The 27,236-nt window shown below is 43.3% G+C and overlaps 1 protein-coding gene across 4 annotated transcripts in view; it reads left to right on the top strand.

The window, feature by feature from the left end:
* Positions 1-27,236, top strand: part of AUTS2 (activator of transcription and developmental regulator AUTS2) — a 762,050-nt gene that overhangs the window by 180,369 nt on the left and 554,445 nt on the right. For all 4 annotated transcript variants that reach the window (XM_035559290.2, XM_035559288.2, XM_035559289.2 and 1 more), the window contains exon 2: positions 16,581-16,790. In XM_035559290.2, coding sequence (XP_035415183.1) covers positions 16,581-16,790 — 210 coding nt within the window. The remainder of the gene's footprint in view (positions 1-16,580; positions 16,791-27,236) is intronic.

The following is a 27,236-nucleotide window of genomic DNA, read 5'->3' as shown; positions in this document are numbered from 1 at the left end:
TAGAACACGCTGTGCTATTGCCCTGCTATTCATTTAGCTGTTTTGGTCCATTTATTAGATATTACAGAGATTTTCTTTTTTTCTGGACAGAGCTGGTAGTGATTTCTGCAGCGGAAGCCTATTGGGAACGACTCTAATCTAGTTTCTGAGGATTTGTTTATTGGGGCAGCACATGCTGGGCTAATTTCAGGGTACGTGTTCCATGGTATCTTTTCTATCCACAAGTGAAGTTCTAATGAGGGGATGCAGTCCTTTGGCAGCAGGCTTTGTTGTTTTATTTTTTATTTATTTATTTATTTTTTCCCTCCCCAAAAAATAGCTAAACCAAAATTGGCTCAGTCAGTATTTATTGGCAAATTAGTGTTCCTAAAGACTTCCTTTTGCTTGTTCTTTTCTAGAGCTTGGAGAAATAAGATTTCACATAATGCATCTGGGATTGGATTACTGGATTGAATTTTGCAAAGTACACTAGGGATAGCTGAGCCTGTTTAGAAAGCAGCTTAGCCTCTCTAAGTCAGTAAAAATTCAATTCATGATAGTCAATGAGGGATTTTTCAGTGTTTTTTGGTTTGGGTGGTTTATTTGGTGTCGGATGGCCACATTTCCTTTAACATGGCCTACCAAGGTTTATTAAGCTTTTGGTGGAGAGGATGGTGGGATGCTGCCTTTCTCTGTAAAACAGGAAGGGAAAAAGCATCCTGGGAGCTGACAGCCCTGGGCCTGCTTGTTAAATGTGAGTGTTAGTTCTCATAGGAGCTCTTCGGCTGAGTTTGTATGTCGTGACCATTTCAGAAAGCCACAAACACGAAGGAGAAGGCGTTTAAAAGTTACTGAGGATGAGGTGGGGACTGGTCGTTAGTTTGCATTGGTTCCTTTGTGTGCTCCCTCTCTCCCTCTACTCCCCTCCCTCCCCCTTTTTCCCTGCTGTGAGTTGAGGTTTTGGTCCTCAAAACCAGGCCAACCACATGATTATGGTGCAGATGGCAATAATCTCTGCGTGTGAGTCTGTTATCTCAGGACGCAGCAGGGTTTGGGAAATTCCCCCTCTGTTGCAGAGATGGATCATGTCCCAGAAGAATAGTGTCTGAATGCAGGTTCTGTATTTCTCTGTACAATTGACCTGAATTTTCTTCTGGACTTTTTCTGTTCCTAAGGCCAGTGGTATGGTGGTGCTGGTGCCTCCTGGCTTTGATCCTTGCAGCTGCATTTTTTCGGAGGAGAGCACCAGAGAAGTTTGTGCAGGGCTATGCCAGCCTCATTGAGGAGGGCTGTGAGTTCTGAACCCAGGGAGGTAGGGGGAACGGAGAACCAGGAAGGCTGGCAAATTCATCCATTGTGGTGTGGATTTGTCAGGGTGTGGAATAAGTTTTACCAAGGTCATCAGGAATGCAAGAAGTGAGGGGAAAATAATTCCAAATGAAGGGAAAAATAATTTTGGATGAGGTAAAGACTGCAGTGGGTGAAAACCGTAAAATATTTGGCTGAAATGCTGTGTGGTCCTGTGCCTCCTGTAACAGTCCTGAGAAGGATGTCGCAGAGGGATGGTACATCAGTGGCTGTATCCTTCTCATCCTTAAATAGGAAATGGGCAAAGAAGCAAAATGCGTTTGCTCTTCCAACAGGAAGAAATAATGGTCATGTAGGTGAGGTTTAATGCTCTCAGCAAATCTTTGCAGCTTATGTTTTTACATTATAGTCATTTTCTTGAGTCAGACATCCCTGATGTCTGTTAAGTAAACATAGAAAGCATAGATTATGAGTTAAGAGTATCGACAGCATTTCAAGTGCTATCAGAGAACATTTAATTCAGTTTAATTTTGTGATAAATCTCATGCTTAATCCTCTGGTTGCTCTGTAATCATGTCTCTATTGATCTTTTCTGAATGACTGCATGCAGTTTAATAAACTTTGCCATTAACCCGAGCTTTCTAAAGGGGGAGATTGATTCCTGTATCAAGTCCAATAGAACCAATAAGCACCTGAACATCATTAAATCTGTCTATTATAAAACATTTGCATTAAGATCAAAGTAAAAACATAGAAGTGAATTTGCAGCTTATTAGAGAGTTTGCAGTCGGAAAGTCTCGGTACGTCAGTCAAAATCAGTGGTGGTTTTCAGCCTGACTGATTCAAGCTGACACCTCCTTTCATTTCCTATTTCTCAAATCCGTCTTTCATCCTATTGAGTGACCTCCTTCCTTCCCTCTTTTCCCAGCCATAATTATGTCCTTTAATGTATTCCATCTTTTTCACTCCAGGCATTTGTTTAGTCCAGGTTCTTGAGGTCATTTTTGCCTCATAATAAAACTACAGGGTTTAAGTGTGTTGTTGGCACATTGGTTTGGATTTATTTTCTGTCCTCGACTTCTTTTACAAGGAGTGCCTTAGGTATGCAAGATATAAAATAGAATAGGGAACGGCGCACAGGTTACAGAAGTGAAAAAATGGCCTTTTTCTTAAATTCTTCCTTTTAAGGCCTGTTCCCAGTGTTCCTCACAGGAGTTGTCTGCCACACTCCCAATGCCTGGATCCATGCGAGGACGTATGCACTGCTTGCACTGGGACTTCCTAGTGGCTGAGCTGCACCGAAGCACGACCTGAATGCCTTGTGTTATGTGTGCGGTGGCCTTGTGAGCATCTGCACATCCCCTTGGTGCTGGACAGGCAAATGTCTCTCCAGACACAGCGGGGTTGAGCTTTGGGGAAGTACAGCATGGCATGATACCGCCTCTCCTGCGAGTTTGGTGTTTTGTCACAGCAGTGCTGCCCTTCCAGAGATGAAAGACATGGCTTCCCTGCCTGCTCTTAAGCACGCACGGGCTGGGTAGAGGAGGGAGGTGCCCGAAGGACAAGGACCTCCTCGGCACAAGGCTGGCAGGAGGCTGAGGCAGGGGAGGCTGCGGTGTCCCATGGGCCGTACCTGAGGAAGTTCGGCCTGAGCAAGTTGAAGGGCAGCAGAGGCTTGGAAATGAGAGATCGACTTCACTGCCATTTCCAAAGTAAATTGATGAACAGAGCAACCCCGAGATGTTTTATGGCACGCAGCAGTTGGATGCTTCTGTTCCTCACCTAGAAAATGGCTGCTTTGATCCAGGTCCGACCAGAGGGAGATGTGCTCTGTGATCCTGCATCACCTTTGCAGTGTCTCATGGTTGTTTTTTTTTTTCATGCATGTGCATGGTGCCCGATGCATTTACCTCATTAAGTATTTAGCATTACGAGGCACAGATGAAATAGGATGTGGTTTTACTTCCTTTTTACAGGTGAGCACTGGTGCACAGAGAGGCAAAGGCCCAAATTCACAGAGCCATTTATTTCCTTTGGAAAATCAATCAATGGGAATCAAATAGTTTTAGGCCCCTGAATACCTGCTTTGTGGATTGGGGCTGTGCTTACTGGCTTCAGGTCACGGAGAGTCAGTGGAAGATCAGGAATTTCAACACGTCCCCCGGTACCCCCATTAATAACATACTGTGTGGGTCTGGCCAGCTCTAATCCTGTGCCTGATAGGGTACAAGCAGTGATAAGATCAGACAGGAGAGATTTGGATACCGGCACCAACAAGCAGCTTAGAAAACAAATCTTCAAGAGGAAAGGTTTCCTTCCAAGTGCAGACTGATTTCTGCTTAAGGTTCTAATTCTCTTCAACATATTCTGTAGCTCTCCAGAGATGCATTGCAGAGCTTTATCTGCTTTCTGCTTCAGGCAAGTTTTTACAGAGAAACAGCAGTTCGGATGCTTTCTGCAGAAGAAATGGTTACAAGTTCAGTCAAGACAGCCTGGTATACGATAAAGTGAGGTTTGAATCTAAGTATTGCTCAAGCAGTATTATTCACAGTTTTCGTAACTCCTTGCAAGTTTGCTGGAGGCATTAGGAAGGCTCTTGACTTGAGATGCTCTGTTTTGGAGCTGTGGATCCCCTGACTGCATCCCTACCAAGTTAAATTTGTAGCTTCTGGGCTGTATAAACAAGAAATATGACAGAAATTGCTTTTCCAGTCACTGAATAGCCCTGAACATTAAATGACACTTCAGGTTTAAAAGATCTACCCACAAAGAAGCTGAAAGTTGAATATTTGCAGAAGATGTCGTATTTTCAGCCACAGCACAACTGTAAATGAAATTTTCTTTTTCTCTGGTATCTGAGTTAGCTTTACAGGATCCGTGCCCTGTAATAAAACCGAAGAACATCATCATCCTTGCTTTTTCCTTTTTATATATTCACACTATCTTCTGTATCCATTTAATACATTCTGCATACAAGATAAAAAGGAAGAACTGTGTTTGCACTCCTAGGAGTGGATGAATACACCTGATGCTTTCTTTTTGGGTGATGCCATTTTTGGAGCATCCATTGCCATAAAGCTGAAATGAATGCTTTGCTGCAAGGATTTGATGCATTAGCAGAAGTGGAGGAGAAGACAGAAAATGTGTGCGGCAGTTCTCCAGTGCTCTGATTCTGTGTACTTGATACGGTGGTTTACACCTTTGTGAAGTAACAACAAAATAATTCTGGTATTTACTTCACCTGTGTTTGTGAAGAAGGACTCGAGATAGGAGCAACTTGCATCTGCTTTGTGAGTGGTGAGAAGGACAAGGCAGTGCTAAATCTGGTCTGTTAAGCTTTACTTCTGAGCTGCAGAGAGTGGGATTTGCCAATGATCAGCACTATACAAGAATGTAATCCCTCCGGTTTTTTGATCATCAAATTTATCTTCACTCTATCTGCTTCCTAAGGGAAGAATAAGCCAGCAAATGGAAAGGTTACTTACTGCTCTATATCTTAAACTTCTGTTCTTTTCTATTTTTTCAACCTGAATGCTAGCAGAAGATTTCTTTTGCAGATGGGAAGTCGAGCTGTTGTTTTTTCCTCTAATTGCACATCGTTCCTGATCCTTTTCCTAATGAAGCATGGTACAAAGATCACCTTAACTTAAGTGATGCGCTCCTGTGGTCATATCTCAGCACATTTTCTTTTTCTCTCTCTCATTCTCTCTCCTTATTTTCTAATCACTGTCCTTTCATTTTAAAATGTCTTCATCAGTCTTTTGTGTGAGGTTGTATGCTGTATGCCAAGAACAGCAATAGAGTTAAGTGGTTCCAAGGGAGGGAGAAAGAAAATCAAGAGGAATATCAGACAGCAGGAGCTTGGAAAAGAGAAAAGCCAGTTGTTCAAGTAGTTCAGCTTCTTGACCCACAAGACAGAAAAGATTTGTTTCAAAATATTCTTATTGTAAAAGCTCAATAATTATAACCCATTATCACTTGGAGATTTTTGGTTAAAAAAAATCAAAATCTGCAGGTTGGAGCTTTAATCATCCAGTGTATTATATCAGAAGCTCTTCTAATTCTGTCCCTTTCTTTGCTCGTTTCTCTATTGTCTGTCAAAAGAGCTGGGCAGGAAGAGATTTCTCCTGCTTGCTTTCATGTGCAGAGGGGGGTGTCTCTGGTTTCCCTGTGTACCTGTACAGCCTCATTTGTGATACAGAAATAAATAACAAGTTTCCATCTCAATTCTTTCCGTATATACGGCAGTCTGTTTCCAGGCTGGTTTTACCTATGTTGTCTCAAGGTGGTTTCTTTGCATGGACTCTTGGAGATCAGATTTCTGCTCTAGACTTGAGGAACATGTGGCAGCCAAGCTGACCTCTTCTGCGGCGTCCTGACACGATGCCTCTCTGTGGTTGTGGCATTTCACTAATCATTTTGGTAAACATACCGAGATCTTTAGAATACACAGGACTTCCTTGGTGCTTTGTTATGTTTCCTCAAGACAAGTAATCCAGAGGTTCATCTGGTCTGATTTAAAACCATAATCCATTTTTTATGAATGCTGAGTGCTGTGCTAATGAAGAGAGCGTGGAGGCTGTAGACATCCGCTTAGCCCTAGTGCAGGAATACGGTGAGAGTAGTCTTAGCCCACGTCCATTTATTCTAACCCTACCAATACGGGGATACCCTTTACACATTAGATTTATTGGCTCACTAACTCCTTGGCCCTGGTCTATGCCTGTCATTGGAAGGGCCGTTTGAATTGTGTGGCAAGGAGCATGTGTACCTGGTGAGCGGGGAGCCCGTCGTCAGCTCCATGCCAAAGACCACTGCTGGGAAATGTGAGCTCAGAGCAGCCCCCCCAGTGACGTTGGCAGGATGCTGGGCAAAAATAAAGGCCCGATGCTTTGGGGCGTGGAATAAACAAGGTGGAAAAGGGTCATATTCTTTGCTGAAGGAGTGGTTAAGAGCTTGATGTAGTTTGGTTCTAAGATGGGACTTGCGTTTGGGTCAGCATATGCAGAACTTGGCTGAAAGTCATGAAAATTCTTCCCTTTTCACAGAATCACAGAATCGTCTAGGTTGGAAGAGACCTCCAAGATCACCGAGTCCAACCTCTGACCTAACACTAACAAGTCCTCCACTAAACCATATCACTAAGCTCTACATCTAAATGTCTCTTAAAGCCCTCCAGGGATGGTGACTCAACCACCTCCCTGGGCAGCCCATCCCAATGCCTAACAGCCCTTTCAGTAAAGAAGTTCTTCCTAATATCCAACCTAAACCTCCCCTGGCGCAACTTGAGCCCATTCCCCCTCGTCCTGTCACCAGGCACGTGGGAGAACAGACCAACCCCCACCTCTCTACAGCCTCCTTTGAGGTGCCTATAGAGAGCGATGAGGTCGCCCCTGAGCCTCCTCTTCTCCAGGCTAAACAACCCCAGCTCCCTCAGCCGCTCCTCGTAAGACTTGTTCTCCAGACCCCTCACCAGCTTCGTTGCCCTTCTCTGGACTCGCTTGAGCACCTCCATGTCCTTCTTGTAGCGAGGGGCCCAAAACTGAACACAGTACTCAAGTACTTCAGATCAGAACAAAAAGTGCAAATAGACTTGTAAAGGGAAAAGAATTTCACCGTAGAACTGAAGAGTTGCTCAGGTATTTAGAAAAACTGAAATTATTTACATTACCAGATCACATTACTCAGCATGGTACGTGATAACTGCTCAGTTGGATTATTTCTGTCATGAAAACTACATTCTCCAAGGAGAAAAATGTTTGTCCCTGCCACAACCTGAAGCTCACTCTTGTACTCAGGCACAGGCATCTGCACAGAACTCTTATGGTCCCAGCCTGTGCCTGTGGATGGATGCGTTTTTGCATCAAATCAAGGTTTTATTGCTGTGCGTAGCTCAGCTATGTAGAATAAGGGTGCGTATGCAGGTATGGAATCAGTGCTGTAAAAGTGCAACTTGTATGCTGTAGCAAAGGGAACAAATTCACCCTGGTTTGGGGAGCTGGGTAAATGCTTCTCTGTGCCTAATCTCTGATGTAGTTGAGCAGGGTGGGAGCAGCGAAGCCCTCGTTGGCATGAAGTTTTAAAGTGAGCATCTCCAGGGACAGGTTTTCTCTCCACACCCCTCTTCTCTTTCTTTTTATTCCTCAAACAAAGCAAATAAACACTTTGAGAATGTGGCTGTGCTGCTCGCTGGGTGTATCAAGCACATTTATTTAAAGCCGGGCACTGTGGAAAAAGCCCAGGGCCAGAGGGAATAGATTTCCCTTTGCTGCAAGGGGATACTTCATGAGCGGTCTTGGAGATGTAAGTTATGTAAAGCACGTTTGGGGATGAGGCTGCGGTACCGGTAACGCTCCCGTTGGGTTCGAAGCACTCCGAACCGTGACCTGACTCCTGCCACAGCTCCTGCTTGCAGCACCATCTCTGCAGCGCCTCCCCTGGATGCGTTGTGGAGTGACACAGTTGTGGGTGTGCAGAAGGTGGACACTTACTGAAGATGATTTGAAAAGTTTGGGAGGTTGTGGAGGAGTCAGAACACGGCAGAGGCGATTCCAGGTGCCAGTGGTGGATGCAGCTCCCCTGCTGTAGAGGCCCCTGCTGATATTTCAGGTGGCATATACACAAAAGAGGCAGGCACAGGTATAATGGAGACAGATGACTTAGTCAAATTTGCAGGAAAGGCATCCTTGGACTTTGCTAGCAATTTGTGTCAGACACAAAAAAATCTCTGGAAAAAAACTTATGGGCTTCTAGGCAGGCAGAAGTTGGGTGGAGTGAGAGCTTCAGGATCTCTTTCTTTTGGCAGGAGTACACAGGTTTCTGGCTTAATCACTCTGAACAAAATCAGCTGTGTGTACTTTGCCTTCTACAAAACCAGGCTGCTTCAAGAAAAACAGTTTCCTGGCTCTGTAATCTAAGCTGGCATTTCTCAGCACTTTCTCAATGCTGACTCCAGGAATGGGTTTTTCCAAACTCTGCTTGCACGGACTTGTTGTTTGGATGACTGTTCTCTGCTGCTGGAACCTGGTATGCTGTAGTATTTTGGGTGATAAAAATGAGAAGGGGAAGCAGGGGGAGCGAATAAGGCTGTGAATACGATGTCAGTGGATGATTGAAAAGGATTAAACGAATGGCTATCAATTGCTGTGATATTCATTTATCTTCAGGTACGACATCAGCTTTTGCCAGCTTTCGTTTAATAGGGCCTCTTTGGCTGAACGGCTGGCATCGTAGCCTTCGATTTTAGCTAAACATTTATTTTGTGTAGTATCTGTAGGCTTTGTGAATAACATGAGAAATGTGTATAACTGTCCATTTTGCTTTTCAGCGAAGCTGCTGTTTTGTAGCAGTGAGTGCTGTTGTTGAAATCTTGAGTAATTACATTCTGCTGTTGTAAAAGTTGGTGTGCAGGAGTATGTTTTAATCTTTTGTACTCAAATCCTTGCAGTATTTTCTTTTTAAACATGCTTTTTATCATGTCAGGGTAAAAATTTGAGTGTATGCTCATATTCAGCAGTCTCAAAACAGATAAGAAGAAACTGAAATATTTTACTAAGATCCCATGGAATGCAATGAGACTTAGACACACGTCTGTGATTGGTTTAGTTAAATGTGGGGAAATTATTCAAGTAAGACACAGAAACAATATTATGCATTTGTGTAATTAATTTTAAAAGAACAACCTAGATCTGATTTGAAGTATGAAGTGTTATAAATAGCTGAGGAACCTAGTAGGTGGATCCTAACTCACTGTACCCTTAAGAAAGGCATGATCAGTTGGTTGAACTTAAGACCAGGGACGTTTGTTTTGTCGAGTAATAGACTTCTTTTAGATTACCAGGTTAGCTCTAGTGTCTTAGTAGAAGTAAGACACAGTTTGTTCGCACTAAAAAGCGACTGCTATTCCACTACAACACAAAGTAGTTCAAAATCCAAGCAGAAAGGAGTTGATAGGCATATCGTCTTTAAATAAAGCCAGGTAGAACACAGATGAAAATGTATAGCTAGGGCTGAACACATTTTGGATGATCCCATGTTTCACTTTGCTTATATAGCAGGCAGAGCTGTTGAAAGTTCCTCAAAGCTTTTGTCTTTTTTTTTGTTTTGTTTGTTGCTTGTGTTTTTATGAATTACGATGCAGCTGTTACTGATACAATGACCTACTTTATTTCTTGAAGATCCTGAAGTTGTTTACTCAGTGAGGTTTGCACTGGAAATGCACCCAGATGGTGCAGTTGGGTCGTGCCCTTTCCCACCTGCTGCCAGAGCTGGAGGGTGCACAGTGAGGATTGCCGGAGGATTTCCTCTTGCTTAAGTGACTTGAAAGTAATTAGAAGCCAGTTTTACCTCTGCATCCAGTTTCATATCTAGTATGTGCCACTGAGGGTGTCCATCAAACAATGTATGTTAGAAACAGTCTTTATCTGTGTCCTTCCTAAAGCCTGATTTGCAGGAGTGCTCAGCACTCCCAGTAGCTGCTGAAATCAATGAAAGCTGTGTTTCATTAGATAAAGTGCTCTGTAGAGCTAAGTTCCTCGAAAAATCAAATCTGAGGTGCTTCCTAATGGGTGCTTAAAATTAGCAGACATTTTTGACCTGGACATGTAGGGGCTGTGGGCTCCACCTATAAAATGGTAATAGTGCAATACCTTCATCTGGCTAAAGGGCTATAAAATAAATCAGTAATATTTGCTGAGCATCTGACACTGCAATGAGGGGCTGTATAGAAAGGCCTTGAGGAAATTAATAACCGTGCATTCGGAGGAGGGTTTGAATGGAGTGTGTGTAAACAAGTTTTAGATCCACATGTTGGACAAAAAGGCGAAAACAAAATCCTGAGTGGCTGCTCATTAACTGAACACCTTCCATTCTGCACGGGGAAATAATAGCACTCGGTCATGTAATTAAAGATTGTATCGTACCGCATACATACGAGAGGGCTGAATTAAGGTGGTGGTTGCAGCCTTAATCCTGGTCTTTCATAACTTCCAAGTCCTTGACTTGGTAACCTCAATAACATTGCTTTAATGTAGCCTTTTTGTGTGTAATTTAAATCAGCAGCACCTGAAAAGGAACCTTCTGTTTATCAATGATATTGTTAACAAATGATTTTGGGATGGCGAATCAAAGCAATCTCTTTGCTACAGAAGCTCTTTTATAAAACATATCTCAAGCAGACAGCAACTTGCTTTTCTATTGTTTTGCCTTCATCTGTAATCACCACGTACGGTCCTGTAGCCTGGTGCAGCATTTCATCTTCCGTCTGTTGCACAACCTTTTTTTTTTTTTTGCACAACACTGAACCACTTTGTTTTCAGATTTGAGAGATGCAGGAGGCAATGGATTGTAATTTCATGAAAACAAAGCAAACAAACAAAACAAGATGAAACCTTTCTGCAGAGGTCTAGCAACTTGAAGAAATTGCTGGGCTTAGTGAACGGGCTGCTCTGCCCAGAGTGGTTGACGTCGTGGCTCTCTTCACTGATTCCACATGTCCTAAAATACCATAATTTCCACTCTTTGAGAGTCCATTTCTCTTTTGCACAATACTTGATACCTGCCTTCCTTTCTCCCTGGTGGTGTTTTAAGAGTTTTTGTAATTTATTTCCCCCGAAATGAATGCTTTTGAGGAACTATTTGTGCATTCGGAAGAAGGCACAGTGTGTTTAGCTGTCTTATCTGGAGGGAAATGAATGACTGTTCTAAACACCTTTGTTTTATTTTCTGATTTTGAAAGATTGCAGGGACCAGTTATTGCCTTGTTTTCAGACCTCTACGTCTTGTTGCTGCCAGAAGTAAAGTAATGAAATACAAAGTTAGAGAGAGAGGGGAGCATTGAAGTCTTTAAGACATTTCCATCTATCAGCTTTAAAAATCCTCCCCAAATGTAATAGAAAGCACCGTATGAGTTGATGAGGACTGCCAAGATCTGCGGGCAGGTTTGGTAGCCCTCCGCCTGGCTTCGTTTCCCATTTCCGAGGGGTTTGGTGGCTCAGGTTGTGCAGCTGCTTGCGTGCTGCTGTCAGCAGCCGGCGGTACCGCTGTGAGCCGAGCCGCGGGACTTTGCTCAGCTGCAGGCCTAGCCCTCTTCACTGCTTGCAAGCTAAACTTTTGTACCAAGTTGTCTCAGTGAATATGGAGGTGCTGCTTTGGTTCTGAGCACTGGTTCCTTCTGCTGTTGGACGAGGCGCCTTCTGAGTTGCTGAGGGTGCTTGATGTCAGGCTTGTAGGGTCTGAATAGTGCACAGGGGCAGACTGATAGGCTCAAAGTGTCTTTCCTAACTGCTTGTATTTAAGTGAACGTTGACATTTCATGACCGTATAATAATTTGGCTGTTTAAAAGAGGTCTCTTCTTTCATTGTACCTAACTTTATTACTGGAGTCAAGCATAAACTGTTAGGCTCAGGCACAAAGCTGTTGTGGACTAGCAAGAACCTGGGGAACAAATAATTGGAAGATGATTGTAGCCTGATGCAGTTATTACTTAGTATACTAGCCCTGCACAGCAATCGACTTCTAGGAAAAAAAAATAAATTAATACCTGGTTTCATGTTCAGTGTGAATTTGGAAAGTAAGTTCTTGCACCACTGGGATCAGACAGGCAGTCCGTAGCGATGACTTAGGATGGCTGAGTCTTGAAATCCCCGAGCAGTGCCTGAAATTTTCACCCAGATAAGTGCCTGCGGGGTGTTTGCTACACAGTGCATTCACAACGTTACACTTGATCAAGCATTCCTATGGAAAAATGCTCCAACGAGGGGTGGAACGGGACTTCTGATGTCCACATGTATTTTTATTTATTTATTTTTAAGTATTCGTCAGAGGAAAGGGGTCAGGAGGAGAGGGCAGCTCACACTGGGCTGGCTCTTGGTGAGATTTGTGGGAGTGAAGGGTGTCCCCATGAAGTGGAGTGAAGCACTGCTCAGCTGCCACTGAGGATCTGGTGTGTAATTAATAAGCTGTCATGTACACAGGAGGAAGATGGACTCTCCTGAAATAAATAAGGCATAGCTGCCTGAAAGCTTAACAGTTGATGAGAATGCAACGTGTCCTTCAAGCCTCCTACCTCTGGAAATTATCTGATGTACCCAAGGAGGCTGCTTCTCCTCCCTGCACCAAATGCAGGGCTTGGATTGGAATTGTTAATATTAATTGGGGCTAAGATGATTGCGGTGCCACCCCACCAGGCTTCGGCAGTGCTCCTGCTCGCCGACGTCGCGGCAGGAGCCCGTTCAGCACGGGCGGCTCTCCGCTGCGGCATGTACAGCGGCATCGGGCTGATTAATGTGCCCAATAGAAAGAAAACAAATGGATTTTTTTTAGATTATACGGTACACTCATAAATATTAATGCACTTTTTTATGGAATTGTATGTAATTACATATTTATACATTTAAGTCACCTTCTTGATACACTTAAGGCACTTTGTTGATGAAAGATATCTCTGAGTAAGATGGTTTTAAACCATGCCTAATATGTTTGTATGATTTATTTAATAATGTGTGGGTTTGTGTGCTGGTAGAAGAGGAGGAAAACCTACATTAAAGTTGGAATGTGCCGTTCACAGGGCACGCTGCTTAGCTTGAATCAGCTCCGTGGGTAGCTGCTGAGAAATACGTCTCGACATGAAATATTACTACATCTCCTTATCTATGTAGATAAGGTCTGTGCAGTCCTGTCACCTTAGAGTAATTACAGCTTATTACTCTAATCATGATGATGCCTGAAGTCCGTAATTAAGATTGTGCTGGCTAATGTACTAGCACACGGCATGGTACAGCTATTGTCCTGTCTAAACAACAGAAAGATAAAAATTGGATGAGGGAGAAAGGGCAGAAAGTGGGGAAGTGATTTATGCAGGGCCGCCCTCCCAGCCAAGCACCGCCTCTGCTGAACCTGCCTCTGAGAGGGCAGAACCAACTGTGCTTGCCCTCCGTGGCCTCCTTGTCCTCATTCTCCAGCTGTGCCCGTCCTCCGTGGCCTCCCCATCCTTGTCCTCCACGGCCTCTGTGCATGCTGGAACAGCCACGGGCGGTTTGTGCCCTCAGGCATGGGGATCAGCCCAAGTGCTATTCAGGTTTTTTCCACTGTGTGCTATCCACCTGTCTCTAAGCTTTTATTCTGTTGCGGTCCAGTCTCCAGCTGAAGAATTGGGGGGGAAAAAAAAAATATATATATATATATATAGTACTTTTTTTTTTAGGCACTAAATCGTGTATCTGTTGCAGGCAATGAGAGGCTCTACCTTACAATTCAATAATGCGAGGTTTTGACCCTGTAATTTTCTCTGCAGCAATGTCAGCTGGTGAAAAGCAGCTGGCAGTTCTGGAGGAACTTGGTTGTCTAAACACCAGTCTCTGTCTAAATTTCATAGTAAAGCCATCCACCAAAGTACTTACAGCCAGTTTTCAGGATCAGAATGGCGAGCTTTGTATTTACGGAGCTCCCTTTCTTCCCTTTGGCTGTGAGCGGAGCAGGCATCTTACTTCTAGAGATTTCTGCAAATTGTTCCTTCTGATTTGGAAAGTGCATTTTTCGTAGAGATTGTGGAAGGCTTTGTGATGTTGGTGTTGCTCATCTTTGTCGCAGGTAGGTATATAAGCTGATTTGCTCATCCCAATTCTTATGTGAGCCAAACTTTGCTTTAGGTTTATGTGAACTATCCTGAAACTTTATGAAATTATTGGTGGGGTTGGCTACAACATGGGAGTCTTATGGAGAAGGTTGTCCTGGATATGCCTATAGTCTTCTGCAAAGTTTGACCCATCCTGCACCCTTTGTAAAGCTAATGGGAGCTAGTAATTTCTTGATGGCAGTGTTATCCCCATTAGACGTTTTATAAGCTTCTGGAAACCTGCCACTGTTTCATTTAGATCCCTAGCTGCAGGGAAAAAAAAATCCCACAAAAGCTATTTAATCATTACAGGGAATATATATATATTTTTTTTTTCCCAGAAAGAGTTTTTTTTTTTTTTAACTCCTTCAACCTTTCACATTTAAAGTGAATCCTCTTAATAGCCTTTCTGTCTTGAAATATGAGCTGTGTTTGAACAGAAGTCCTGTGCTGATATAATGTGCTATTCATAAAGCACTGGATTTTTTGATACTGATCTGAAGAAAATAATCATAGCAGCGCAGTGATAATTATCTTAAGGTGTGTATCTGTTCTCTGATAAAATACCTCCTTGTTTCAATGTGGGGCACTGGACAAGATGTAATCCCGGTGCTTTTTTCTGCCTGGAAGTTGCTGTGTGGGAAGGGCAGCGTCCCTCACTTTTTTTAGGGACGTGGTTTAGTGGTTGGTACTGGTGGTGGGGGGATAGTTGGACCAGATGATCTTGGAGGTCTTTTCCAACCTTAATGATTCTGTGATTCTATGATTCATGTTACCTCACAGCAGGACGGGGCTGAGCACCATCTGGGTGAGGTGCTCTACGCCAGGTGTGCCGGAGGTCAGCGGTTCCACGTAGCTGCTGTTGCTGCTCTTTTGATGAAGAGCTGGAGGAATCAGTACTGCAGGGTGTGAGAACTTGCCTTCATGCATGGAGAGCGTGTAATTAAATCTAAAACCTTTCTGGGAAGGGAGACAGGAGGAGTGCTCCAAAAAGTCATTCTTCTGTTGTTGTTTTGTCTTGGGCTTCTGCGGCAGGATCTCCTGCCTTGTACGCAGTGCTTTTTGCAAGTAGGTCTCAGAGCACGTGATGAAGACCAGTGCTAGTACTGATTCCTTTTTAATAGCTGGAGCAACCAGAGAAGAGACGTGGCATTCTGGAAGTACTGATCCTGCTTTATACCTACGGATACTAGAGATCTTTTTATGAACTTGGATAAGGCTCCTGATTTTTCTGTTATGAATAACACTGTGAAGAAAAGCTTAGGATATTTCCCATGGTGTTTTGGGCAAAGAAAAGTTAGAATGAGAGTCTTACAGCTTCTGTTCCTTACTCCCGTTAATGCTTGTAAAATTATTCTTTTTATCTACTATCAAATCTGAACATTGACTGTCTTCATTTTAATTAATCATCTCACTGGTTTTAGTTATGAATTTTGTGAAGCTCTTGTGCATTTGGGGAGCATTCTTTAATTAAAGCCAAACTGATTTTTGCTCTTAGGCGTGTTTTTTGCATTGAAATGAGGCATAATTTGAATTATATTCTCCTGAACCTGAGTCTCAGTGTGACATGGGACCAGTCGACCAATTTCTTTCTCCCAGCTTGTCCTGCTCTCAGGTATATTAAGTGACAATAAACAGAAGCACGGAGGCTTATAAGATCCCACCGTACTTTATGGTAGGATATGGAGAGTTTTAGTCAAAGCTGCCAGGCACATTAGTAGAGAATACTTAGAGTATTAGGCTATTTAAACAATATGTCATTAAGTAGGAATACTGTAGTATTGTTGAAGTCCTTGGAGTAGATGGGATTCAGCAGATTGTATTCATTAAATGCCCGGTTTATGTTGTAACTTCCACCTTTCTAGTACCTTCTAATTCTTCTCTCCCAAGGACCCATCAGCCTCCAATTCTTCTGTTTTCCTCTGCCATTGATTTTGTGTTATTGGAAAACTTGTTTTCAAGTAACATTTATTTAAAACAACAACAAAAGAATTCAGTGTTGCAGGGTATCAGTAAGAAAATACAGTAACTGTAGGCTAAGTGACAAAACTTGTGCTTTTGACTTGAGTGCTCTTTATAGACTGACATTCTTTCTGGAGTTGAAAGAGAGGTCAGTTACAAAGCTTTCAAATACAAACATGAGGGTTTTTTTTCCCTGAGATTTGGAAATCTTCTACTTAGTTCAGGCTTGAGGAAAAGTCCACAGAAGTCAATTGAGATTCATTGGCTCTAATGGGCTTTAGGTCAGCTCTTGCCATGTCCTGTCAAATATAAGAAATAAGTCAAAAGAAACGTGAAAGGCCAAGGCTTGTTTAAATCAAAGGCAATTGTTAATTCAAACATTATAAACATATGCTGTCTTCTAAATGCAAGCTCACTTAATACATGAGATGCCTGAGAATTATGAGGTTCACGGTATGAAATCTAAAGGAGTTACACATCTGTGCACTCACTTAATCTTACAGATCTTATTTAGTGTTTGGCTATCTTTTGATTACCTGGGCACCAGTGAAGACTTTTTTTTCTTTTTCTTGTCGCTGTTGCATTGCCTTGAGAGTGCTTAGATAGTCACCTGGAAATTGCTGCCTAAAGCTGCTGCATAAAGATGCGGACCAGATGTGAGCCATATCTTAGTCACTGTTTTTCTTCTCTTCCTTCCCCTGTTCCCTCCCTCTGCAGAAGGACGTAGCTCTGAAGCCTCAGGAACGTGTGGAGAAGCGACAGAATCCTCTAGCCAAGAAGAAACGGGAAGCACTTACCAATGGGTTGTCGTACCTGCCAAAAAAGAACAGACTTCACCACCACCAGTACAACTCCGACCGAGAAAATGATCGTAATCTTTGTCAGCACCTTGGGAAAAGGAAGAAATTACCGAAGGGCCTCAGACAGGTGGGAGAGAAGTTATCTGTTGCAGGGAGGGAGGGCTTTGGCTGTTGGCCCATGGTATGTAGAAGCAGATTTCTTGTTTTGTGGGATCGCTGGTTTGTTTTGACCCCTTTGAAGTTGTTGTACTGTTTGGCTCTCAGGTGCCATATTGTGCTAACTCCTGGTACAAGAAGAGATTAACCAAGCGGGAAAGAAAGCAGCTTGTTGATGCTAGAGCTGAGCTGATTAATGAATGCCCAAAGGTTGGAAAGGGCTCCACATAGGCTGGCTGCAAGACTGTCAGGGCAAATAAATGTGGCGTGTGCGCTACATTGCTGTGCCAACTCTGTGCTATAAATACGCCTTCTTGTCTTTAGTCTATGCACGCAGAAGGATACGACCCTCTCTGAACATCAAGGGCAAGGTGAAAGAATTGTGAGACAGGCAGCTGTTAAGACAAAGCTCTAAGGCTGATTACAGGTGCAAGGATCTCATTAGTAGGATGTCAGTGGTACCAGTGTGAGCTCTTTTGGGTTACTAATCACCTACCTGTAAGCAAGAACTTCCTACCTTCCCAACACTGGCGATATCTTACAACTATAGCTGAGGTGTATATGTGGCAGGTGGGCATGTAACATCCACTATTACAAAGCTTGATGCTGGAAATTTTGGTCTCTTATTCAGGACTGGTCAGCGTTGTGTTTCTTGTGCTCTTAAAAAAAAAAAAAAAGTGTGGCAAATTTAATTCCTCTGAGAATAATTGTCACGTTTTGCTTTTTTGATGAGTAAATATTGATGTCTCTTGTGTATTAGTTATATATAGAAGACTAATTTAGAGCTTGGGCATTTTAAGTATAGCATGTTCCCGTATGGTCATTTGGCTCATTCTCTGCAAAATTGAAGTCTAAAGTAACAATAAAGAGGCCATCTTTGGCCTAAATTTGAATGATATCAATGGGTCTTCATCCAAAATTTATGCATTTAATGGAGATAGTTGATACTCTTTGAATGAGTCTTCATCTTTGGTAGGAGAAAGCCAAACATTGCTTTGCAGAGAAATTTATAGACAATAGTGAGAATTTGCTGCTTCTCTTTGTGTGAGAGCAAGGAAATGGAAAAAACTTCGAGAAGGATGAGTTCGTTGACTTAAGTTCAACTTTGATAATCAGTCACAGAAGCCGGTAAAAGGTTTTTCATATTTTTTTAAGCCTATTGTGCATATAAACTAAAACAAGAGATTATAGCAAACTTCAGCTGTGCAAGCAAATTGTAAAATGCCTATTCTATGCTCCCACTCCTGTTAAAGATATTTCTGCTAATTTTATTTTATTTTTAGTTTATATTTCTAAGGGATGTTGGGAAACTGTTGTAGAGATTTGATGCAATGGCTATAGGTAGTTATTGAAGGTTGCTCTGTTTTCTTGACTATTTTCTGTGTTCACCTATGCCTTCTTCACTCTGTTCCTTTTCAGTATGTCAAATGGTAAATATCTGCTTTGTGCAGTAGGAACTGGCCTTCGGAAAAGCTGACTTTTTGCACTATTTGATTCCCCTGGCATAGCCTACTGTCAGGTGAAACCTTTCTGCCTGGTACTTAAGCAATGAAGGAATCAGCCAAGCTGCTGATGGAGGTTATTTGTGAGGTTATGTTTTTAAGAATAAATATACACTGGCTTGGAAGGTATTGAGTTGACAAATGTCATGGAAAATGGTTTTCCTTTTAGCTGATAAATCTGAGTACTCTGCTTAATTCCTGAGGGATAAGGCTGAGAGGAAATAAAATATCTTGTTCAATATAAACTTAATACGTTTGGTAGGGGTACAGCTCCTTAGATAAGAACATTTTAGTCTCACAAACAGTTTAGGTGCTGACAAATCCAAATGGCTTTGGCACCTTAGACTCAGGGAAAAAAAGATGTCATGGAAAAGACTATAAAGCTTATTTGAAAAGACACACCCACAACCTTTATATATATTTATGGTAAGTATTTTCTGTCCTTTCTTTAAAGACAACTGGCAGAGACCCTGAAAAGAGGAGGAGAATGATGAGTTCTGAGAATGACTCTCAGCCATGTTCTTGCTTGGAAGTAAAGTTGCTTGTCAAGGTTGTCAGATGAGAACAAGTCAAGAACTGGACCCTTTGCTGTTTTGTGCTTGGCAAAGTAGGAAGGTCTAAAGCCAATCTAAATTTAGTAAGCTTCTGGCTATATATGGGAACTTTGTCATAATAAGGCTCTGTATTTTAGATGTAAACAATGTATCTTGCTCCCATTGTCCCCAGAGAAATCCTGCATTGTCACATGTGAGTATTATGCTTGGGTAGCAGGATGTAATCTCAGTGCCGTCACTTGCATTCCTGTGGTGGCACACAGCCTGGGCTGTGGTCTGTCCCTGTTGGGGAACGTTTTATACCTGGAGATCTTGTTTGTCACTCTACCAGTAGTTAACAGTCCTGTCTGATACGCCTTTCTGTGAAATTTATCTGTTGGCAGTAACTCTCAGATGCAGGATTTAGAGTATGAAGCTCCCTCATCAAACAGATTTAGTTGAAGTCGGCTATTGGAAGGACTGCTAATTAGTTTTCAGAGAAAACCCTTGCAGTGTTCATGCAGGTATTTATCCAGCTATGCTGAAATGCCTACAGGTTTATTGAAATCCAGAAAATGTGAAACTATAGGTTAATTAAGGCTCATATTTTACTAGCAAGAAGACTTTTGAACTCTGTTTTGTGAGCTTTTATAAATGTACTTATTGAATGCCTCAAGGAAATTTTAGTTGGTGTTAAGCAAACATAAGACTCATCAGAATATTTCTCCAGCATTTTCAATTTAATTTCCTTTACATTAATTGGTAGATGGCGTGTTATTATGTATTTTCTTTTAAAAAAATCACGTGGAAACATTGAAGTGAACATTGTGCCACCCTTTTTCAAATTTAACAAAATTTTAATGGTTTTTAATGTGGTAGTGTTCCTCAAGGTTGGAGCAGAATGGGCTGTGCTTGGAAACACCGAATGTGGTTGCAGCAGGTGAGATGAGTGTTTTGATAGAGGGAGGGAAGGTTCGGTTTTCTTTATTTGGTGGGTACGTGTTTTAGAAAGAAGAGAAGACGCTGACTTTTGCTGCCTCTGCCATTTCCTCTGTTGCTTTTTTTTTATCGCCTCTGCTGGGAGATTCATATACCTTGTTGTGGAAGAGGATTGTCTTTGGCCTGTGCTTGTACATCAGTGATCAGTGTGCAGGGCCCGTGGTGCGTTAGCTGGCTTACGTACTAGCTTTACATAGGAGACCAATGCTGCGGGGCTCTATCCTAACCGGTGGAATCCCAAACCACTTGCAGAGAGTCGAGTCCCGATCCCAGACATGGTGTGAGCGCAAGGAAGGAGACAGACTGGTGGGAAGGGGCAGAAAATGAATAAAGGCAGGAAAAGTGGTGATGGGGAGATGATGATTTAGGAGGTAAATTTTAATGAGATAAGGGAAGATGGGAAGAACAGCAGAAGAAAACCCATACATTTCTGAATCTGACAGTCATCAACTACAAGCGTTATGAACTGTGCATTAGCTTTAACCTCGTAGTCCATTACGTGAATCAATTAAAGGGGAGGGAGGGAAGTATTGAAGCTTTGCCTTCTCAGAATCAAATCCAAGATGCCTTTGGCAGTCTGGCCCTGAATCCATACATCTGAAGTTTGAGACTGAGGCTTGATGGCTGATCTGGATGGCCGCTCTCCTCCCGTCACCGCTGCCTGCAAACATCGTGTCGCTAATTGTTCTGGATTTAGTTGCAGCACACTTGTCCTCTGGTGCCTGTGCGCTTCAGTAGTGCAGCGAACCCCTGGTGCTGAGGGTGAAACGGGCGTTGCGTGAGCCGCATCTAATCACGCGTGCGGTCAGGAATGGCTTTTGCATGTCCTTAGACAAGCCTGTACATGACAGGTAATGAGCGCGAAGCGGGAGGTGGGTGCGAGCGGTGCGGTTTGTGGTGACACTGGTTGGGAGCTGAGCAGATGGGTTTGATTGTCACCGGCAGCACGATTCCAGGGAGAGCTGACTGTGGTGACAAGCGATTTACAATGTGCTATTTACAGTTTGGGTTTGCAGTCTCTCAATGACATCTGAGTGCTCTTTAGCAACTGCTTTCATTACTGCTTTTCTAAGAGCTGCTAATTGAAAATGAAATTGTGGGTGGGCTTTGGGAGTGAAATAGCAACTACAAGTATTACAGGCAACCATGTAGAACTGTTTAATTTCTTTTGACTCCCAACTTGCAGCTTTGTGTAGCAGCAAGGGAAAAAACGCACATACATTGGTACAGTTCGAGGTTAGATACCTTGGAAATACCATATAAAACATGCACGCACCCATAATGAGTGACAAAAGCTTGTCTCCATTTACACAGCTGCTGTGATTTGGGGTTACTTCGCCAGCAGTCAGTGGATTTAAGTGACTAAAACTGCTGAAGATCAGGAAAGAACTCAGGTAGGACAGCAGAGGGGTTTGCAAGCTGGGCTGCAAGCATTTGGGCTGGTTGGAGCTGAAGAAAACATTGCTACTGATGTGCAGGGCATGGGGCACACGCCCAAGGAGTGGTGTCAGCTCAGCATAAGGTCAGCAGCAGCACTGCCGTGCAGGAGTGGAAACTGAGATGTTTTTTTCCATCTTGTTTGTGAAGACTGGTGTTTTTTATTTCAAGCACCAGCACAGCCACTTTGAAATTACTAGGTTTGCTGTTTGTGTTGCAACCTACACAGCATGGTTTGATATGTGCAAGTGTTGCCAAAAGGTTGAAGAAACCCAAAGCAAATGTCACAAGCCACAGGGTTTTGCAGGAGCGCTGTTCTAATGACACTTTGTCTGCAGAGCGTTGGTTTCGTGTCATTCAAGGGCAACGTTGATTTGGATTTGCCAATCTACCTTATTAAAGACATTTCATTTGAAAATTTAACTATGAAATTATGGAAACAATCAAATTATAGAAAGGGCAATATTCTGGTAACCGTGCTTTGGAGTTGCATAGGCGGTGTGAGTGGATGAAATGATGTGGGAGGAGGTGCTCCTGTGATGAAGGGAAACTTGTAGAGCTGTTGAGAGCAGCAAAGGTGTTGTAGGATGGAAGAGGAAGAGCGTGGGTGGGGGGTGGGTAAGGTGTGGGCATGGCAGAGCTGTGCTTGGGCCCAGGCTGAGCAGCGTGGGTTTTCAGAGGGGTTTTATGGAAAATGTACCCAGAGAGGTGCCTGTTGTGTGAGGTGACTCTGCCCATGTCTGCTGGCTCAGTATTACCCAGCCCATTGTCATGCTGGGATCAAGCTGAGCGCTCCCTACCAGCCTGCAACTCCGTCACCCTTGCAGGGACGTCATGCTTTGCTTCGCCCGTGCTCGGTGTGTGGGCCTCTGCGTGTGAGAGGATGTGTGGGCCACAGCTCGACTGCTGCTCGGTTTCCCCCTCGGAAACTGCTGTCAGTTCAAACAGTGCTTGAAGTACAAGCATTTTGTGATTCTCAGCTGCTGCTTGCTTCTGCTCAGAGGCCACACAAATCTCCAGCTGCACTTAACCTGCAGTCGCTGTATCCAGCACATCATCTGTGAAGGCGTCCAGCTGCTCAAAGGTGTCCAAACAACTTCTGGGCCCTGATAAAATAGAAGTGAGCTCAGTGGGCGCAGAAAGGGTTGTTGGCCCCTGGAGAAAGGACTCAAAAATTGTGTTGCTTTGTGAGCCTGTTCTGCACTGCGCCTCCCCCCAGGTTTAGTGAAGCTCCTGAAGAGGCCCTGTGGATTCCTTGAAAAAGCACACACATGTGACGTGAGATCCAGAGCTGCTCACAAGACCGAGCGAGGGATGACAGGATGCTGCTAACATCTCCTGAGCGGCGCGATGAGCCGTGCTTCGTGGCATGCCGAAGCAAACACCTGCGCTCATTGATCAGCTGCTCCGAGGAGCTGCCACTTCACTGAAAATCTGCTAGCAGTGACGTGTCACAGGCATTGCCCCCCCCCTTATAATCACCAGTTTCACCTGCAATTTTTCAATAAGCTATTGAATTACACCTCTCTAAATGATACACTGCAAATCCAGCAGGTCCTAATTGCTAATGATGGTTCTGGAAGACTTTCATTTGACTGTAATTAGGTTTGTAAGCAATCAGCTGCCCTTATCAGAATTGAAAACAGATATAATGTAAAATGCAGGCTGGTGGGAGCGGAGCGTTTTCTTAAAAGGAGGAGGGAAGAGGAAGATGTTTTATTAGCAGAAGCTGTGACATATTTTAACACCTTGAAAACATCATGTGTGAAATTAATTCTGTTCAGTATTATACCATCTGGCAATGTTATTGTTCTGTATATATTGCTATGTAAAGTGCGCTTCCTTCATCTGGGTACGAGCTTCTGTTTGAAATTGTAATCGTGAGTCAAATTGATTACTAAGGATGTTATCCCTGCTAGATAGGTTAAAAATACACATTGGGAAATACCACGGACTCAAAATGGCTTCTCTGTGGAAAGTTTCACTTGCAGGGCAGATGCCTCTGGAAGAAAAGGGCCCTGTTTTCCTCATGTGCATGAGTATCTGTGCTCAGAGGTGAGAGGAACTGTATCCCAGTATTGTTTATTGAATCTGGATTAGAAAATGCCTGTGTCTTTGACTCAGTCATGTGATAATTGTTTAATAATACACTATTGTTTTGATCCTATCTGTATGCTCCTGCATTAAACATCCTGCTCAGGGCCTCTGATGGGAGCTAACAAGCACAAGCTGCTTGCATCTTCAGGCTGTGGTGTAGGCACAAAGTCCTGCTCTGTAGGCACAGAAGAGTGTATGCTTGAAGCCTGGCCACAATCTGGTGTCTGCCTGCTCTGGCTGAAATATCAGCGGTTTGGTAGGGTGGATGGTCTCTTAAGCAAGACTTGGATGTGCGTGTTCATTCCTGATGTGGTCAAAAATCCGGAGAGTGTTACTCTAGATGTTAGAGCTTGTGCAGCTAAGAAGGGGTGTGGAAGACCTTAGGTCATGTCTGGCAATAAGTGGTGGAATACTGCTCTCTCCCATGTTCCTCTGAAGCCCGTGGTGTGAGCTGATTGCACCTGGGATGTGGCAGAAGGGTTTCTCTGCTCATCTGCTTTCCTGTCCCATCGCAGTTGTGTTGCGGGTGATCAGGCTTGCAAGAAAATGAGCGATGTTGGCATGTTTTTATTTCAGATGCAAATTTCACCACTGATTTGTGATCCATCCTGCTGCATCTCACTTTGTCTTTTGGCTCTGGCTTATGCAGCTGTGAAGCAGAGCTGCCAGGGGGACCTCATGGGGTGTGACTGGGTTGTCCCTGAGAGGTGGGGGCTTGGGGACAGGCTGCCACCACCCTGCCACAGCCCAGGCAGTGCTGCCGGGAGAAGGGACCGCTTTGTGCACCACTCGCTCCCCGCATCGAGTGTAGCAGGAACTCCTAGCAAATTCCAAAACTGAAAAAAAAAAAAAAAAATAGAAGCAGTGGCTTTTTAGGTTAACCTAATTATGTTAATCAATTAGGTATCTTGAGAATAATAGTGCAAAAACGAGAAGAAAAAATTACTGTGCATGGAGCAGTTATTGTCTCCCAGGATTATCTTTTTCCTTTTAATGTTGGCACCCTACTTTAATTGAAAACTTAAATGATTATTAAATGTGCTGTATTGGGAAGTTAACCATATTTTAAATGTGTGATGCAATCAATTGCTGTCTTGAAAATTCCTAAACATGTTACCGAGAAGGAATTAGTCAAAAAATTAATTTTGACTGAGGCTGCTTAGAGATAAATTAGACTCTAGTTTAAGTGATGGTTGAATTTGTTATTTAGACAGTGTAATAAAGTGACCATATTGAATTAAAAAATATGTCTTGGGGCATGTAGAAGGAAAAATATATATATGTACACATACATACACATTTGGTGTTATCCAAATAGCTTGAATCCAAGGCAAGGCTTCTGACCTGTAAATTTGCCTGCCTATTAACTGGAAGCACAGCAGTTCATCTTCAGGTTGGTAGTGAAAAGAGCCAAGTGTTGAAGAGATGTTGCTTATCTCCTTTTTCCCCCACAAACTCTGTGCTCCTAGAGGGAGGAGGTGTCAGAGTGACACATTTAACTGTGGTGCAAGCACAGGGGCCTAGGGATGGTGGGGCAGCCTCGGGAAGGGTCAGGCCCCAGCATGGTGCTTGGAGACCAGTACGGCTCTTGTAGCACAGTTCTGGCTCCATCGCGCCGTAACTCTTCGTCATGGGCACGGATCTAGGCCATGTGTTTGGAAAATTAGGTGATTCCTTGAATTATGGAAGCAGGATGCTTTCCTGTCTCTTTGTAAGCAAAGGGTAATGCCACTTTTGCAGCTGGCCTGTTACCGCCGCTCTGAAGAGGAGGGAGGCTGTGGCTTCCCTAGGCCTGAACAGCAGCTTTTCAGCTGAGGTGTGTGAGCAGCAGAAGTAAATGGAAGTGTGAGTGGCAGCGTTACCCACGGCCTGGTGAGCAAAAGCTGCGTGAGGTACAGGTATGGAGCTTGTGCAGTGGCTTGTGCAGCCTGCAGGGCCTGCGGCACCATCCCAGAGCTGGAGCCATGGCCGTGCAGGTGAGTGTGGATTGCGAACCATCCTGCTGCTTGTTTCATTTCAGCAAAAACAACCTCTGCGTGTGAACCTAAAGATCAGAACAATGATTCTTCCAAGCCCCAAGGAAGCTATTCTCTGCTTTCTGTAGATTCACAAGTCAGAATTTTGCATTTTTATAAAATTAAGGCATTTTTTTGTTTGTACCAAAGCCCACTGAAATGGAACAAACCTTTTAAATAGTTCCCTTTTCCTGTGTTTGACCCTTTTTCATAGTTAATGAACCACGTTTGCTGGAACAGCCTCAGTTCTGTTTGTTATTAGCAAAGGTGTGACATAGCTTCAATTTTTATGCTGAGCTCACTGTACCCTTTAATAATTCAAAGGGATGTTTTGAATCAGCTGCATTGCTGGTTAAGAACACACTGTGGCCATTACTACACAAGGCCATAGACTCGTAAAACAGATAAAACAAACTTGTCCTTTTGTCCTGACCTTTCCAAAGAACAATTTTCTCTGCTCAGTGTTTTAATACAGTGAGGTTATGAGAGTGCAAATGAGATACCCTTATGCAAAGTTACTGTTGCTAAAGAAAAAAAAAATATTTTAATAGGAGATCAACTGCAAATGTTGCTGCAGTTTTGCAAGTGATGCTGTTGGATATTTGCCTCCAAGATTGGTAGGATCATACCAGCTCCATACCAGCTATGTCAAAATACATACTTCTGATGTATTTATAACTCTGCATTATTTAATAAGAAGTCATTGTGGGATATGGTTCAGGATTGTCCTTTTGTATTGTATCATTTATGGAAAGATTGTACAAGTGTGTCACCCCAACTTGAATGGGCGTCATTGAAGACGTCCTCTTGTATCCCCTGTGGACAGCATACAAGCATGTTCTTAGCCAGAGCTGCTTTCCTGATCTGTTTTCTTGCACTGCTGACCTCTGTGAGTAGTTGTGGCAACCTGCTTTCAAGAAAACTGACTTCTGTGCTTTCTCCAGTTAACGAATTGCTGTTATAGTGTAATCACAGTTCCTCCTAGCATGGAAGACACTAGAAGAAAGCTACTCTTTTAGTCTAACAAAATGAAGAAGTAGAAATAGCATGATACCCTTTCTAAATCTGTCCTGGGTGTGCTGCTGTCCTGTCCTGTAACATCAGTGAGGCACTAGATCTATTTAAGGTAAACGAAAAGTTTGGCAGACAATACCATGGGCATAAACTGGCATAAATCAGCGCTAGTGGAAAGTTAAGCTTCCAACCCAAGGTCTGGTGAGATCCTGCAAGTAGCCGTGGCAGAACCAAGCAGGGTAATGGCAGGTTTGCAGGCATGAGTTGATTAGGATTACACACAAAAGGCAAACTGTATGTCAGGAGGCTCTTGGGCAGCAGGGAGCTGAATCTCTGGCCTCAGAGCTTCTGCATCCTGTCTGCCTGCTCGCCTTCAGTTGGTGCAGTTACAGCTAGCCAGAGGAACCTGCCTGCTGCAGAAACAAGAATCATGTTGATGGTGAATTCCCTCCACCATGTCTTCTTTCTGCATGAACAGAGAAACGAGAGAAAAGAACCCAGGTTTGTTCAGCAAATGTAGTCAGGGCTATACCTGTCTCATCTTTCCCCCAGGCTCTCGAAGCTAAAAAAGGCCTTAACGTAATAAAAACTTGTAAAGCTGAGAATGGGGATAGAACTGGAAACTGGTGTTTAATACATTTTCTTTTAAAGATTTCAGGTTGGCTTTGTGTAAATATTGTAATCAAAATATTTACTCGTGAAGCAGGTGGATTTTCTCAAAGCCATATGAAGCAGCAAATGTGTGGTGCAGGAAAATTGAGGCTCTCTTGTTTTTGCGGACTCTGCTCGCCATTTCCAGATGCCTTCTGAGCAGCTTTTA

Source organism: Cygnus atratus, chromosome 20, assembly GCF_013377495.2.
Source record: "Cygnus atratus isolate AKBS03 ecotype Queensland, Australia chromosome 20, CAtr_DNAZoo_HiC_assembly, whole genome shotgun sequence".
NCBI classification, from domain to species: domain Eukaryota; kingdom Metazoa; phylum Chordata; class Aves; order Anseriformes; family Anatidae; genus Cygnus; species Cygnus atratus.
Note: the sequence above shows the minus strand (reverse complement) of the source record. Positions and strands in the feature narration are given on the sequence as shown.